At 50.3% G+C, this 17730-nt stretch overlaps 1 protein-coding gene across 1 annotated transcript; it reads left to right on the top strand.

Moving 5' to 3' along the window:
- The first annotated feature begins 15914 nt into the window (after positions 1-15914).
- Positions 15915-17529, top strand: LOC128270791 (odorant receptor Or1-like). Its single transcript, XM_053008211.1, has 7 exons — positions 15915-16031; positions 16205-16242; positions 16420-16575; positions 16903-17107; positions 17174-17262; positions 17335-17407; positions 17476-17529. Exons 1-7 carry the CDS (start codon positions 15915-15917, stop codon positions 17527-17529), a joined length of 732 nt encoding a protein of 243 aa, XP_052864171.1.
- Positions 17530-17730: the final 201 nt, after the last annotated feature.

Below are 17730 nucleotides of genomic sequence, written 5' to 3'. Positions count from 1 at the left end.
AATGTCTTAATTTAATTTCGCGTGCCCACCGTGTTGCACACACGGGCGGAAAGGATGTCAATTAATAATCATTTGGTTGCGAAATGATAGGTTGGTGGCTCGCTGGCTGGCTGGCTGGCAGCTAAACGGACCGTTTAGCCTCTGGATCTGGAACCCATTTCGTGCGGGGCCCCCTTTTTCGGGAGCGCATTTGGAATGTATATTTTTGTAATAACAGTTATGAGCCCGCTAGTGGCGGGTCCCGTCACACTTGGGCCTCGCGCCATATAATTAGATCGCAACCTTACTGGGATGCAGCGATCGGATGCATCATCATCATCATCATCATCATTTGGGAAGGGAAAATTATTTAGTATCACTGGGCTACACGCAACCCGGCCTGATGGCAGCTGGCCAAACTGGGTGAGGTTGTTGGTTTTCGGTATTACCATTAAGACAGGATCTCGGAATTCTCTCGTCAAAGGCACGCCCTGAGAGACCGTCGTTCGGCGGTCTCCCACAGACTGGACCGATAAAGCTCTCGGATCTGATTTGGTAGTTAAAGGGCTTTTATGTTGGAGACTTTATCGTTCATGCGGTCGATTGGTGCGCTCGCCGTGTGTGTGTGGAGAAGGATAACAAATGACTTCACGCTCGCTTACCCGCTGCGGAACGGTCGGCCCTGGCCCCCAACAGGGGCCCTGATGATCACCACACCTGTGAAAGATATCAATCTTACGACACGGTGACCTACATGAAGGGCCGCCCGGTTCTAGGGCTCAGTTTCCGAGACTCTCCCCGCGGGGGCTGGGTTGCGTTCGGTCGGTCGAAGTGACACCCCACGGTTTGATGGTTTAATTTGAATAAATTCTGCTCCCTAGAGCGCATTCACACAATTGACTCATCAGCAGGCGTACCGAAGGACGTCTGCAATGACTGTTATTAATTAAACGCTGATTAAATTCCTGCCCCGGCTGGTGGCTTCGATTTTCTGGGCCTTCGGTATAAAACATCGGCCGATATCGGTGCTCCTTCAAGAGGTGATTTATGCCGCCCTCGGTCAGTTCGCATGGGAAGCCTCGTTTACGTAAAGCCATCTCGGGAGCGCAGCCAGTTCTGCAAGCGAATGTAGTCCGCGGTGCGTCCGAAAACCGATCGCCCCGTGAAGGCGTTGCGCTAACCGCGGGCTATGAGCGGACCGAGCCTTCAGTCGGCTAAGTGGCTCGGCGTTCCAAGGATTACAAAGTGAAAATTATTTACCATTAACGAGCCGGCCAAGGGGTTCGCGTGGCTCCGCGCTGCCCAAGTATCGGCCCATCTGGAAGGAACCTCTGCTTGTTGCGATGTTGAAGAAGTTATTTATGGACCAAATGGCATGATGTTGGTGTTTTAAGGTTTTAGGTATCAAATGCAACATTACTTTAAAAATGTTTGAGTGTTGGGGTCTCACTTTGCAGGTCTTTTTTTTCTTTCGGATAACTGTTTAAGAAAATCCCCATTTTAGGCGTCAAAAGTGCTGCGATTTGTGGATGCGGAATTCCTTGCAGCCCTTCGTGGGCCACCTTTAAAGCCCACCTGTACCTGGCAAATGGAGTGAAACAGTTCGCCTCCATAACCTCGCCCTAGCAATCTGGCACAACCACCACCAGCACCTCTAGTAAGCCCGTCCCATCGGCCACGGTGAAGTCCGTTGTGGCGCAATGGGTCACCGGTCGGGTCGGGGGACTTATTTCACGGGCACCCACGCGTCATATGAGCAAATGGTACAATGGTGATTATGTCGATTGGTCCCGGGCGTCCATTGTGCAGGTTCTCGGTGCGATCGTGTGCCGGGGCTTGCGCACCACCCATCGTGCCGCCTTTTTGTATGCTGCGTTCGCGTTGGTTTTGTTTCGCGAGAGCGCGCGCGCGCGCCCGCTCGAGCATAAGATTCGCCAATTTTCGCCCGGCGGCATACACGATTTTCACCGAGGTCCCTCGGTGTCCGGGTCCGCCACGCATCCCTCTGGCGCGTCGATCGACGCAACCGTTGAGCCGCTCGGGAACGGGGCAATGAAAATCGAGCAATCGAGTCCGTGGGATTTATGCCGGCCGCGAATCCTAGACCTGCCCGACGACGGGACGGAGGCGTTGATAGGTTCGGCTTGCGATGATGGGTCGGCGGAGGGTGGGCTAATAAATTTACATGTTTCGGTCGCGATCATTTCACTGATAGCGAGCGCCCTTCGAGGCGCGCCGCCCTCGGAGGAGTCCATTTGGAGCTGCAAGTTCTACGATTCATCCCAACCCTGGGCTGGGCTAGGCTGGGTGGACGAATGTGCATCCCCGAGTACCCGTAGCCGGGGCAGACAGCTCGGGGCAAATGGAGGGGCGCAAACCCCGAACGGAGTGCTGGGCCCCAAAAATGTGCCCCGGGTTATGGGCTTGCGTGTGATTACAGACATTTGCCATAAATTGTTGTTAGATGACGATACGGAAATATCGCCCATCGGAGGCACCAATGTGGTCCAGGTCGTCGGGATTGTCGTGACTGTTTGCAAGATGGCACGTATTGCGACAGCAGGCCGGCGTTGGAGGATTACTTTATGGATTGAAGTGCCGGCGTGAAGATCACATGTTTCCTGGATACGGTGATTTTGTGTTTAGCGATTGTTAATGTCAATGAATAAACCCTATGTTCTAATTCCAATAATTTTACTTTAATCATCAACACTTTTGCAAATTTTATTTGGCTTCATATTTTCTTCAAAATGCTGAATGTTTGATTTTAAAATATCTGTTTAGAGTGATTGAAATTCCATTGTTTCCTTTTTTGTTCAGCAAAACTTTGAAAATAGAAGCCAAGCTGAAAATAAATTGGACCCCAGTCTAGAAGATGGCCAAAACGAGTAACAGTAAAGAATAAAAATAGGAACAAACCTTGTTTGTTCCTATTTATTAGGACATTTTGGACATATACAAAAAGTTAATAACTCCCAAAATTGGTAGTTAAATTAGTTAAAAAGTAGAATAATTTTCCAAATCAAAATATTTGTTAAAGTGAAAGAAACCGGAAAAACCATTTGGTGCCAATGAAAACAATTTTAAGTATAACAAAACCTAAACGAAATTGTTACGAAGGTCGAGGTTTTGATGCTGTTAATGACCATGAGATGTAGGAATTACTTGTTTCATTATGCTTTGGCCATTTTGACGTGTAAACCTGAAAAATATCAAACAACAATCCCTAACAGAGTCTAAAAATGTTGTAAAATTTGAAGGCTTTTGGCCTGCAAAATTTGACACGTCCACAATTGCGAACCTCCGAATACTAAAGTTTATGTTGTGCAGTCGTCTCAAAATCTATGCTCCAAGATGGACAGATAAACACACATTCACAAAAATGGAGATTGGGATATAGGTTTGAGCTATTAAATTTTCTTTTCTCAGACATTTCTTTGCGTCTGATAAATAAAAAAAAAACCGTTAGCTACAAACCCGTGCCACACTTGCGCCGCGTGCAGTTATTATCAATTTTCCTGTCAGGCGGGCTTAATTTAGTCATTCAATTCAACCACGGCTCCGTAGCACAGATTCTCGGTACTGCACCTCGGTTTTGGCGGCGGGAATGTAAATTACGGGAAATACTTTACGCCAGCAATTACGATTCAATCGCAGTTCGCGGAATGCAAACGAATAAAAACTCCCAACCGCTCCTAATGATCGCGAGGATCTACGAACCGTCGGGACAGGCTCTCGCTGACTGCGAAAAAGAAAATGCCCATCGCCGATCCCGCGGGCACTTTAAGACCTCACTAAATGTGAGTTATCGGCGGCGGCGTTTCGACATAATGTACCACGGCCGACATAAACGCATTGCGCACTGTCGACTGTCAGCCGCGGTTCAAAGCGCGGGTGAAAGGCGACAGTTGTTTCGCGGCTCCGCGAAGTAAGTATTTAAATTAACAAAAATATCTTCCCATCCCCGCCGAGCGGGACCGCGGATTGAAGGCAGCCGCCGCGGAACGGAACGATTTACGGCGTGCTGCCGTGCCGAGAAAGTACGGTTTAGGGCAATCTTCAGCGGCGTTCGTTCGCCGTAGAGCAAAATCCGTGCCACCCATCGGCACCATCGGATGGGATGGAAAGGACTCTGCCCGGGCAAAGGCAGCGTGGCAGCAAATATTTTCCCATCCCAGGCAGGACCCGGGCCGGGCCAGGATCAACTGGCGCAATGCAAATGAAATAAATAAAATATTCAAATGAAATGTATGAATCGCGGTGGCCTGTCCCGGAGACTGCACCGCGGATATGGTCCGTCGCTAAATGGTCCAACCGGTGGTCGGGGACCGGCCGTGGTACCTCGATAACGAAGGTGGCCCTCGTTAGGCGGAACCATATGCCGACTGCCGACGGTGGTGGTGACAGGCGGACCCCGGTTCACGGGCCCACGGGAGTGACATAAAAATTACCGCTCATTGCCTCCTTGTTTTTTTTTTATTATGCCGCTCCTTTGGGGCTGGTTGGCATAAGTGGAGGTCACTTACACGATCCGGCACCGTTCGCGCGCGCCACCAGCGCCAGATATGCTAAAATGCAAATGATTATGTTAAGGCGCGAACCCGACGACGACGACACATTACAATCGGAGATAAAATTCTATTTCGGACGACTTAATTAGCGAGCGGCCCGGGGCCCGGGGCACGGTACACGCATGTGGAGCGCATTCTTGTCCCCGTTGGCGCATAGTTTATGCACCGGCTCTAGGGGGCCGGCGTAATGCTAGACAAACCTGCGCGCCCGGCTTCGGCCGCTGTTTGATGCTGAATCGATAACTTTGTGTGCGCGGAACGAATTTGTTAGATTTGCATTTCGGCAAACCGCGCTATCGATCGCGCGCGATCGGATAGGGTTTCGATTGGGCCGTGTGACTGTGGTTGCGTCCTGCGGTCGCGCGGCCGAAGGCTACCGGGGGGCTGCCCGATATGCAAATGGCCAGCGGTCGACCAGCGGCATGTCGGAAAGCGTGTAAATTGTGGTTGTTTCGTGTGTCGGTGAAAGATAATCTTCCGAATAAATAAGAATTAAACTCCCGGACGGACGGACCGGGTTCGGTTCGGAGGGAGGGCGAATGCTAATCGCTTGATGATGCTGCTGCACTCAAGAGCCGCAAAGTCGAGGAGGGCTCAAACGAGCTCGGTGTGATCGATAAAACCGCAGATTAGCGGACGGGACTTTGGAACCGTCGTTTGACAAGCATAGTTTCGCACACTTCGGTGCTAGGTGCTGGTCTATGCAACATTTCCTTTATGTTTATTCAGTGTTTCGTGTGGTTTATTCCAATTCCGGTTGGAAGAATTGTTGGGGTCCAAAACGGTGGACCACGTTGTATTAGAATAGAAAAGACGCCATCAATTTAGTGATCTTTTCGGCGTTGCTTCATAATTTTCGGGGCAAGAAGTGAGTCACAGCACCGATCAAAATATCGGCGCCACATTGTTGCAAAGCCGCAACATTGTCGTGATGCCGCTCCCTAGTGTCGGGATGCTGCTTGCTGGTCGAAGACGCAGCGATCACACTGATCACTACGTCAGTAACTTCGACCCCAAAGCACACCCTTTTTAGCTGGGCCTTCGAAAAACCCATCATCATCGCCTAACGCCTGGTCTAGATGGTTGGGCCGGGTAAGTACCGCAGACCAGGATTTCTTTGCGTCATCGGCACTTTGACGTTCGCTGAGCGCTGAGCCGGATGTCACGTGGCATAGTTCTGTGTGCGCGGCCGTGAGCGGTGAGTGATGCTGTTTTGTCGAAAATAAACGATAAAAATGGGAATAACCGGCGGATCCGGCTTCGTTTCGAGTGAGAGTGACTGGTGGTTCGAGCTGATAATGAACTACGAATCGAGCCTTGGAAGATGGCTTCGTAACCAAGACTTTGGTTCCCTGTTGTCAGGCCCTCAGGATTCTATCGAAGAAAGCGTTCTGCATTTGATTTGGTTTGGCTCCAGAACTCTCTTGACAATTCTTTTATTTTTGTAAAGAAATCCTCGCTCATTTTGGCCTTCCTTTCGAGCAACCCTGAACCCGCGCAGGTTGCTCGGCGCGAAACGTGTCGAAATTTTCATTATCACCCGTCACGATGTGATTAAACTCGGCCGTGCACGTACACCGTGGCACTTGCTGCTGCTTGCTGCTGCAAGTGGTTGCTGCACTACTGCACCGCGCGGCCACGCTGCGGCATCGAAGTAAAACAGGAACAATTCCCTGCCTGCGTCAACCCCGTTGCAGGAGAAATGCGAAGATCGAAGGGGGCGCTCCCCTAACGGATCCCGGGCCCTCGGAGGCAAAAATTACTTTCCCAAGGAGCAGTGCTTAGCCTCGCGAATAACGCGCTCTCCGGCGATGCCTTGGAGTCACCGCCGCCGTGGTTCTAATTTTAGTTTTTTCCGCTTTCCACGAGCTCTCGCGGGATCTCGCGGGGCGCGGCGTGGATCGTGGCGTGGATCGTCTTCACGCGATCACGATCAGCGTCACGATGATCACTCGCGCTCTCGTCGCCTATCGCCGGTTGGCGTACCGAAACAAATTACTTCCCTGATTACGCCCGGTGTGACCCGGCTGGTGCTGGGGCTGGTGGCGGCGGGCTGGGCTGGCTGGGTGCTGTGGAGGGGAAATAAAAATTGATTCAATCTAAGGACTGGGCCGGTGTGGAGCGGCCGACCCAGACATTCGTCGAAATGCATTGAACTCTGACGCTGCTCCCAACGTAGGAAGCCGGCGGCTCAGCCGCAACGAGCGGCTTGTTTGGGTTTACGTCGGGCCCAGGCCGTGCGTGATTGCATCTGCACGGTCTACACGGCACCGTGGAACTGTCAGCGTGGAAACCTTGTCACGCAATGTCTCGGCGTACTGTGCTCTGCTCGGCTCGGTGCGGCTCACCCGTTTCAAAGGCTGTTTTTGCGGTCAGAATGGATTATGTTTCGCGCTGGCGATGAATGATTTGCTGAGAGTATTTATTGTGGACGCTACGGGGGAGGAACAGGATTGGATGGATTAGACAAAGCGGTTTTGCTAATCTGTAGATAATGGTTCAACTATAACATAAATTAGAGGATTCAACTGTTTGGTTTCTTTTCATGTTAACATTTTAAATGACCTATTAATCTGACTGGCATTGAATATGTACTTACCTAACGAACAGAGAGTAATTAATTTGTGGTTATTAGTTGCTGTTTAGTTAGCTACATGCGTGAGTTTTTATAAGCTACACATTCCGTCAAGCTCTTAAGTCTAAATTTTATGTCAATCTTTGGGTTCTATTTGTCTGGGCGTTTTGCAACATTACCCAGAAATGCAGACTTTAAGTTGTCGCTTCGTTAAATGTTGATTTGATCCTTTTCAACATAAAATATGAATTGGGTAGCCAATCATTTATAGTTGAAACATGATTGTTTTGGCGACAAAAGAAAAAATACGAATTTGTATCCGTGAGCCCGTCCTCGTGGGTCTCACTAGTCGATCAAAAACTTGTATTTCTTTCCGCCTTTACCTCTTCGTGGTCGTCATCGAAAAGACTCGTTCAATCTATCTATCTTTCTGACGTGTCCCTGATTTTGATTACAGGGTTGAGCGTCCTTGTTTCGTCTATACTCCTGATCGAGTTCTCGTGGTATGTTTGTTCTAGCTGTTCCTAACAATGATAAACCTGGAAAGTGATTCGCCACAGCACTCCTGTGTCAGACGTCCTCCGGTGAGTTGGTGGGCAAGTGCGGTCCTTGCCGGGCGTCGAGCCGTAATTCCGTCGGGAATCACCCTCAGTTCGCGAACACCACGGACACCCAGAAAAGACTACCAGACGAGAGCGCGCCGACGGAAGAACAGCAGCAAAGAGAGGAGACCCCCGAGAAGCGTCACAATAACGTGTTATACCCGTAGCGGGAGTATAATTAGATTTTGATTATTTATAGGCCACTGTCTGTGTGCCTGTGTGTGTGTGTGTGCTGAATTGGTTCACCGTGGTGGATGCCGAGCTGCCGACAGCAAGGCCATCGCCGAGTGCACCGTTGAACCCCCCAGCCCAGCACCGACAAAGGAGGTAGAGGTGCTCTAGAACCCCCGGAGTATGGGAACCACCACCAGGGATACCACGTAGGACCTCGGTGGAAGGCCACGCGCGGTTCCTCCAGGCGTGTCAAGAACGCCTCGCGCGCAGGCAAATTGATTCATCCGGCGTCCAATCCAAAATGCCCCGCGGAACACATCGTGATCGCCGGTGGAGAGCTGATCGCTGTTAAACATGCAGCCCAGCGATAAGGACCGGTGCCCGGCACGCGAATTAGCACTTTGGCTGAACACCTCCTTTCCGAGGGGACGCACCGCCCGTCGATCGCTCGCCGATTCCACCCCAAAACACTGGACCAGCGTTGCAGTTTTCCACCAGACTGTACTGTAAAGGACGGGCGGTTGGGAGGAAAGTCGGGTAGGGTCGGATCTAGGAACATGCCCAGCTGGTTCTGGGCGAGTCTGGCGCGGGGTTCACAATTACAATTTATCATTTTCCATAAGTACCCGCGAGACAAGCTAATGGTCAGCCAGGGAAACGGCGCAACAAATTGGGTACCGCTCGCGCGACTGGCGTGACAGGAGGGTCCGGCGTGGCGAGCCGTCCCCAGAACCTCTGACCTCTGTCCCGGCCAAGGGGTTCGGAGATAGGTTATAATTTAAAACTGTAACAATTTAATATCAGCTCCACCGGACACGACCCGGGCCGGGCGAGCCACCGCAAAGTAAAACACAGCCCTCAAAACCAAAAGTCACACGCTCGCCGTCGACGGGGTGCCATAAACGTAACGATCGGATTCGGTCGCTCCGCGGTCGGCTTCGTGTCGCTCGTGACTGCGAAAATCAAACACGTGTCAAAGAGGTCCATGATTTGTGAGGACAGTCGGCAAAAGGTCGATACCGGCGGGTGCTCTCACCGGTGCGGAGTTGGAATGTTTCGCGGCTGAAGACGCAATCCCAAAAAAGGGCCGCCAGTAACCGTCTTCCTTGAGAGCCGTCTCCTTTGAGGGTTGGTCTTCTGAATGAATCCGAGCGACAGCTCGGATGCCAAATCCATTCTCGATGATGTCCCCTCCCCAGGTCACCGCGTGTTTCTCCATTCTTAACGCGCACCATCACAGTGCACAGAATCCGCTGGGACCGACCGGTCTCGACGATACTTTCGGCTTTCCGTCTAATTGAACGCCGAGTATTCGCGGCCTTAATTAACACATTAATTTTCGTCACTTAACCGTCGGCCCGTGGAGCCCAAGGCCCGGGCCCGGCCGACTCCCGTCACGTCGCGCCGTGTGTCACGCGCCGTGAACTCTGCGCCGACCGTGCGCGGCTTCGAGGCACCGTCACCGTCGAGAAGTCAAAGGATTCTCTCGCGTGCCCGGCCGGACTTATCAATTGCACGCCGGCCGATGCACGAACGCCGGTAAATGTCGCCCATGGCCCATTCATTCATTCATTCGCCCGCCCCGGGGCCAGACCATTGTGAATTCACGGCAGCGGCCAATAGCAGGTAGGTTGTGTCATAAATTTGACACCCGGTGTCCGACGCCCCGTCACTTTTGGCACATTCCACGGCGGCCTTTTTCCGGGTCTGGGCTGGGTTCACGGTTCGGGGTTGAATTTCCTGAACTGCCGCGTGCTGATTGAGCATAGCTTCTGATGTCGAGTACTTCTGGCTCGAGAGAGGGCCAACGAGGGTGTTTGGCAGCCGTTGAACCCGGGTGAAACGGGCGACTGCAAGGCGCGGCAGATTGTAGTGTTTCATTACATTAGGTCCAGGTCCTCGTGGACAATGTTGCCACCGTTCAGCACCGATGAACCAATAAAGCACACGATTCTCACGCTCACCAACTTTCGGCTCACAAGGGTCTTAAGTGGGTTTTAAGTATACAGCCCTGGTTGGTAGCCGGCTACCCGGTTATTACGGGGCCTCAGATTGTGGCCTCGGCTGCACGTTACACGCGCCAAGTGTTTGGTCTAACCAGTTGACCGCTGTGTGTAAATGTTACTGGAGGTGGAGAACGGCTCACAATGTTGCTTTTGAGACCAAATGTATTTGAAGCTGTTGAAATTATGAGTTGTGAGTCATCATCTCCGATTTTTTCTGAGTTCTTTCTCTTACACACAGTGTTAAAACCTTCAAGCGTTTATTATTTTGCCCCAGTTTCAATTACTCTAATCGCCCTAAGTTTAATTCGGATGGTTGGTATTCGGTTTGGTGTCCGGTTACTACCTATCGGATCTTTCATGGTGCTCTCATAATATGATGCGTCCATCAAATTCTTAGAATTACCTTAATTATTCCTGCAACTGCACTACATAATAGATTGTCCAAAGGACCTTCATTTTATTGGTCCTTCGCTTGAAAAATCGTCTTCTAACGCCTTTTGGGGCAGCTATTGTTGAGCCTTTTTTTGTGCAAAGCTGAGCTTCGATTTATGTTGCAATATATTTTGGGGTACCTTTCCGGCATCGACGTATGTCAAACGGGTTAACGTAATTTATTCTTGTTCTGCTAAAAAAGTAAAAATGCTTGTTCAAAGTCCGTTCATCGTTACGATTCGAATCCTAAGACTTCTTCGTCAGCTATCTTTAACATCATAAACCATCAACGTGTTATTCTGCGGGTTTTCTTAGAATGAGCATTCACGTAAGTTAAAGCCCGCAGATATTTCCTACAAGGCTTAGGCTACGTTCAAAGTACACGGCATACCGAGTGATCCACGACGCGGTAGAGAATGTTGTGGGCTGTGTTTATTCTTTTGCGGAAGGTTCTAGCGATTTTATTATTGGCATCGCGACCTGAGTTTCGCAAATAATTTATTCATCGACACGAAATTTAGGTTTCAATTTTTTGTTTTCGTTTACGTTTGGAGGTGGAAACCCAACAAGCATCAGTGGCGGTGTCAGTGCCTTCCTGTAGTGCATTGTTGATCCTGCGCCGGCGCTGAATGCCAGACGGTTGCCGGTTTTGGGGAGTGCCAGCCACCGCGGAGACCGCGAAATATTCGTGGGCCGTAAGGCCACGCCACCCCCGGTGGGGTGCATCAAAACGAGGTGATCGCTTTCGATCGACCTGGCAGACAAGAGGTACTATATGCAAAATGCGACGACTGTCACGGAACTATACACGGAAGGCGCGCGCGCGTGATACGATCGATCGCATAAATCTCGTACGGCGTGCTCGGCGCAAATCAATCTTATGCTCATCCCGGCCCCGGGTATGGGTGGCATTCGGGGGTTGCCTGATCGGGCAAGGTCACTCGCTGCTGTCACGGGGGATCACGGGAGTCACCGGGAGGTGGCACACAAAAAACGGCTCCTCGGTGGTCTCGGTTGGGCCAAAACATCGCAAAGATCGGCTTCAGATGGAGTGATGCAAGACGCAGAACGTGTCCCTGGTGCCGGATCTAGTTAGCCAAACAGCTGCAGTGGCCGGGTGCGTTCTGTGATCTTCTAACCTTCTTCACACACAAACGCGCGAGCGCGCGCGAAGGCGCACGCGCACACTCGTCAAAGCGATCCGAGTGTCGATAATGATAGGCCTGCTTGGAAGGGAAATTAATGAACGTTTATTCTGGGCCGCCACGAGCCACCCCCCTGGCGGCGGCGGGCAGATGCCACGGCGGCCGCCCAGCGCAGGCGGCTCCACTGGCGCATGATTAATGGGGACCTGCCGCGGTTTTATCCCGCGATCCGTCCCACCTTAATTACCTTCGCCACGCATTAGCCAGCGAGGCGTACACGCGGGGGCCTCCGACCATATGGGTCAGCCCGACCGTTAGCCCGACCGGGCCCGGCCACGAAGCAATCGATCTTTCTTCGCGCGTCCCGCCGACGCCGAAGCCGACCCTGGGGATGCGCCGGAAAGCCGGTGTCCTCCGGCGATCGTATCGGGCCCGGCGAAAGCCGGAAGCGATCGGTGACCCATCAGTGACCGTCCGGCAGCATTTGCATTCAATAAATACGAAAAACTCGTCGGTCGCGGGAGACTTTCGCGACGTATGCAAATTTCGGTACCCATCGTGGGCCGCGGGAGGACGAATTTACATGTGGACACCGCGCCGCAAGAACCGCGCGTCCCAGAACGGAGCAGGAGGTTGAATTTTGTCAACGGACTGTCCCCGCGAAGTTGAGCGACGATTGAGCTTGATTTATTGAGCCCCGTGCTCAGTTTAGCATAATATGATTTATGAGCGGCAGGCTGCTGGTAGGCGCCCCCCTCAATGCAGGGGTGCCCCATCGAGAAAGTGGGCGCCCCCGTTGCCCGGGAGCCTTTTCCGGTGGAGCAACCTCTAACGGCGACCGTCACTGGTGGGGCCGTCTGTGTCCTTCGATGAAGCTATCAGCTGCGTAACATCCACCATAAAAATGTTTGACAAGCGCTAGTCGTAAAAAAGCGACTCACGCTGGTAAAATGTGAAAATGAAGACATGAATTGGTGTTTGTTGCAGACTTTGTTCTGCAAGGATCGAACGAATGATATTTCTACCAAAACTAAGGTAGTAAATCGCACACCAGATTTGGGTCCATGGTTGTCAATGGCTCGAAGACTTTTACTCGAAGACTCTAAGAGGAAATCGATGTTTAAATATGATTCTAGGCAACAACCTACTACCTGTCTCATTTGTCTCCAAAATTTGTCAAACTTTTAGTAGAATGTCCAAGATTTTAGCAAATGAATCGTTTAATAACAGCACAACGTGTTAAGATTATTAAAACTGACTACAAAAGTGGGCATTCGAAAACACTTTGTAGCTAAATTTTCTTCAGCGGCGAGGTACATTTTTTTACTTGGTGGCTATGTAAACAAGCAAAATTGCCGCAGCTGGGCCACTGAAAAACCCAAGCAGAGACCAGGGCCAGCGCTACCCAGAATGTTCTATTCAGCGGCTCGGGTTACAAACTTGTGGAGTCGCAACTCTTGGAGGATCACCAGACAGATTTGGACACAAGGTTCGCTATCGCACGACTATTGTGGCAAAACGAACATAGAAAGGCGAACGGGCCTGCCAAACGTCTTGGCAGGATAGTGAGATATGGGATTGAGGAACTGCCTCACGCTAGTACATAAACACAAATAAAACAAACAAATAAGAAAAAAAACAGCCTTAATTCCTCCATCAAAGCTCCGAAATTGATAAATGGGATGGGAAAAAAGGCAAGAAAGACGTAGAGATCTCCTTCAGAGTTGAGGAATCAAAACTCAGAAATTTGAAAGGACGGAGAAGATGTTGAGAAGGAGGATCGCTCTAAAGATGACAGTAGTTTATAGGTTTACAAACAAATCGTGTTCAGTTACACATAGAAAATACAAGGCTAAGTAAAACTACAAACTTGAACACATTTTTGACATCCATTGGATTACTTAAGTAGGATTTTATTTTTCTGAAGACTATAATTTATTTCAGTAGGAATAGGTACATTTGAACGAAACTAAATACAGAGCTACTGAGAGAGAGAGCGAATGTGGACACGGAGTAAGGGTAAAGGAGAAAATTTGTCATGGGTACAGTTCTGGAAGATGAGAAAATAAGGATACTGAAGAAAATGAAGATTGAATTCCAACGGAAAAGCAACGGAAAGAAAAGGAAAACGAACGAAAAAGCAGTTGGATTCAAACGAAGGCGGCAAAGGTGGTCCGTTTGAAACATACTATTTCATTTGGTTGTAAAAAGAAAACGGTTAAATAGTTTTCGCTGCTTGAATATTTATTTTAAAAGGTTCTACCGCAGACTGGGACTGGGGATGTATGCCAAAAAACATATTACTACATGAAAGGCCATCCAATGTTGAGCGATGTTTCATTTCTTTTGTTTTCCAAAGTAGTCAGCCCTGTGCAAAAACGGACCCTATATGATGTTCCTAAAGGAACGTAAATGACTAGAAATGAAATTAAAAATACAATGCAAATAATTGAATGAAATAAATAAAATAAATGTCTACCATATCAACAACGTTCGCAACGTTTGAACGTAGGACGAAAAGGACGCACAAGTGCACCATTTTGTGTCCCACGCTTTGGAACACATGCACAACCCACTCGTTCCTCCAGGTCCCCACGGACTCCTCGCTCGACGGTAGTCATGTCACGGGCGAAACAAATCACTCCCGACACGCTAACAACAACGGGGTTTGTTTCACCGCAGAACAGTCCGTTCCGTCGGTCGGACAGTGCAACCTGCCTCGCTCCACTTGGCACAGCGCGGGTGTGGCAGTAAATTTTACCACGCAACCCACACGTGCACGGCACGCACGCCCGATCCGACCGATCGTTCGGGGTTTCCGGTACCGATCTCCGGACCCGATCCCGGGCGCGGAGTCGTGTGCGAATGATTTACGACACCTCTTAATGCCCGTGCTGATTGTTTTAATGTGGCCTTAATGTGGCTACGATTTGAATAAGGCCGTGGGTGGGTGAGGCGCCACCCACCCCCGCGGGAGGTACCTGCACTGCACGCGTACATAAGTCATGGCGATCGTGCGCGGTGCCGGGACCCAGGGCCAGGAAGCAGAGCAAAGTTGTAGCGGCCGGTTGTACTCGAAATAGTTATGTCGTCGACCGTCGGTGTGTCCATCGTGATCTTCTGCCGATGTGCTTCGGCCGTAGCCCAGGCCAGGCGATCTTCTGCCGATACGGCTTCCTTCGGCCGTAGCCCAGGCGAGTGGCACCGACCGACGGATAACGACATTACGTGACTCTCATTCATAATAACGACACCACGACGAGGCGCGGCGTGCCCGGCAGTGGTGCATCCTGGAGCTGCAGAGACGGTACCCCGCGGACCTAGTGACTTCGGGGACGTGTAGTTTTATAATGAGTATCACACCTTTGTTTATCGACCGCCTCAGGTCCCGGCCTGGGCACCGGCTCGGGAACCACACGAAAGCCCTTAACCCAGCGAGATGGCGATCTGACGTACAAATTTAAGCAAGCCAGGCTTTCCCGGCGACAAAACGGACCCAGCGAACATGGAGCCTCTCGTTAGGGTCCTTCTGGTGCCAGCTGACCGCATGGGATGGGCGTAGAAGTTGGGCCTTGGCTAGCAGAAGCTCGTCTCGTTCGGCAAGCCGTGCACCGGAGAGAACCGCTCGGCGTCATCACAGATAAAGCAATAAACGGTTCGGGTTGGTTCGGTGGCAACATACACGGGCGCGTTTCTGCTAATAAACGGTGGCAATCAGACGGAACGGTAGCCCTGGTGCTTGGACCGAGACTCCAGCGAGAAGGAGCGGCATAATTTCATAATTTTCCCACCATTTCATTCGGTGGAAAGGAAAGCATAGCTTAAGCAGGCCGAACACGACATGTTTTCCGGCTCGGTTTCTGTTCGTCCCGGAGCAATTATGACGGATGTTACTGATATCGATGTTGCTAAGGTGGGAATGTTTGGACGAAAACTCCAGATTCTTCGTGCGATAGTATATCGATTTGTGGAGTGCAGTTACAAACCACCCAGGAAAGGGTGCTGAAAATTGAACTATTTTGAGTTCAATTATTCATTTGATCGATGAATAGGTCAATCGAGCGCCACGAGGAACGACTTTTGCTGGTGTTAAGTGGTTTCTTTGATGTCCCGTAAGAGAGTTAATATATTCATCAAGCCTTGCGGTTGCGCCAAGTTTGGGTATAAATAAGCAAAAGATGCTTCGTGCTCGCCCAGTTGCAAGTGCCAGCCAGGGTCCGCCGAGAGAGAATGGATAGAATAGTGCGCCGTCGAACGCAAAAGTAACCCGGAGATGTCTCGATTGAGGTCGTGAGTACTAATTTTACTTCTACTTTAGGGTCGAATGCTTTTCTCCCAACGGAGGAAACGATAAACTCTGGAAACGCTATCCTAGCCTGAGACTGGCCGTGTGGGTTTTTCGCCTCTATTTTGCCTGGCCTTCCCAAGATATGGACCGTGCCGCCAAGTTTCTGTACCGGGTCAAAGGGTTGATATTTCGCATCCTGGTAATCTATCTCAACGTAGTGACCCAGATTGTCTACATCTGGACCGTGACCAATCGGGAGGTTAGATTCTGCTCGATCCGCCCAAGACAAGCCAAGGTGGTTGACTGTAACTTTTTTTGTAGGAGCTGCTCTCGTCACTGTGTTTGTTGTTGACGCAGGTGGTTATGATATTTAAAATGGAATTTGTGTACAGAAAAATTGCCGAAATTCAGCGCATTGTGTACCAATTTCAGGACGACCTGTACGTGCCTCAGAACGAAGCAGAAGCACAGTAAGTATTACTCCCGTCGGAGACTCCCAGTTCGGGGTACATAAATATTTACGCGATGCCGGTTACGGAACCGGATTACAGGCCGTTGCAGCTTGTCCGCAAATCGTCCACCATTATATGGATCATCTATTTGTTGACCTCCGATGGATTGATCGTTGCTTGGACCATTGGTGCCAGTCTCGTCGGTGAAGTCCCGTTTCCGGCATGGTATCCATTTGATTACAAATCCTCGAACGGGCTGTACTTCTTGGCAGTGGCCTATCAGTTGGTTTCTCTCACGTGCAGTGCCCTGTTCAATGTCTCGTGCGATTCTCTGTTTGCCCTGCTGCTAGGGTTAACTGATGCACACTTGCGACGTCTAGTAATACAGCTGGAAAAGGTAGGTGAGGCTATCGGAAACATAAGGATCAGATAATAAAACATCCGAGCTGCTGCTTTCCCGCGTGCAGGTTGGACACCGGAGAACCGCTGTGGTACCTGTGACGAGGCGCGCACTTGACGTGAACCAGCGTACGAGAAGTTTCTCCGAAAAATCGTCCCCTGAATCCTACGAAGAGCTTCTGAAGTGTGTCGTCTTTCACCAGACCGTTACTGGGTAGCGAGCTAAAACGAGGTTAAGCGCAACACCAAACCTAATCGCCGTTTTCTTTTCCCCGAAAGGACCCTAAGCGATATCCTGAACTTGTTTGGCACGCCAGTTCTCCTGCAGCTGTTCTGCTCGGTTTTCATACTTTGTATTACCGGGCTGCACCTTGTTGCCGATGAGCACACCGTTGAAGAGTTCATATTTGTTTTGCTCTATTTGCTCTGTTTGATTACACAAGTCTTCACACACTGTCATTTTGGTAACGAGACAACCTACACGGTAATAGAATGACTAAAATGTGTAGATGGGTTGGGCTTAATTTTTCTCTCCCGACTTTTTTTGCAGTCCAAACGGGTGCACCAGGCTACGTCATTCGTGAACTATCCCGACATGGACATCCGAACCCGAAAGCTTCTGATTATGTTTCAACACCGGTAAGCAGGCAGTAGGATGCTATGTACTTCCTCCAAAGTTTGCTTTTCCATACAGAAACTTACTTTTCACAGCACCGTTACTGAGCTGAAATGTTTTGCCAAGGCGGTCCTCCACATAGAGCTCAGCATGGCCACGTTCGTTACGGTAAGTGGAGGGACAGTGTGGACGGAACAACTGTTCACAACAATGATTCGGTACGGATTGGTTTGCAGATTATCAAATCATCCTACTCCTTTCTGACCGTCCTGCGGTCGATGACGGAATAAATGGAGCACCGTGCGGATGACTCTAAAGTCGGATTTACACCGGACGTGATTCTTCAGCCCAAGCACGCTTGCAGCACGCCCCGCGGAGTGAAGCATTAAGAATTGCATTAAGGAAAGCAAATAATGTTGCGATTGGTTAGTATTGATCATGTTATAGAGAGCTCCCCGATGTATCCGTATCAATAAATTGGTGCTCGCTTT

The sequence above is a fragment of the Anopheles cruzii genome, chromosome 3 (assembly GCF_943734635.1).
Source record: "Anopheles cruzii chromosome 3, idAnoCruzAS_RS32_06, whole genome shotgun sequence".
In the NCBI taxonomy this organism is placed as follows: Eukaryota; Metazoa; Arthropoda; class Insecta; order Diptera; family Culicidae; genus Anopheles; species Anopheles cruzii.
This window is presented reverse-complemented; position numbering and strand designations above follow the sequence as displayed.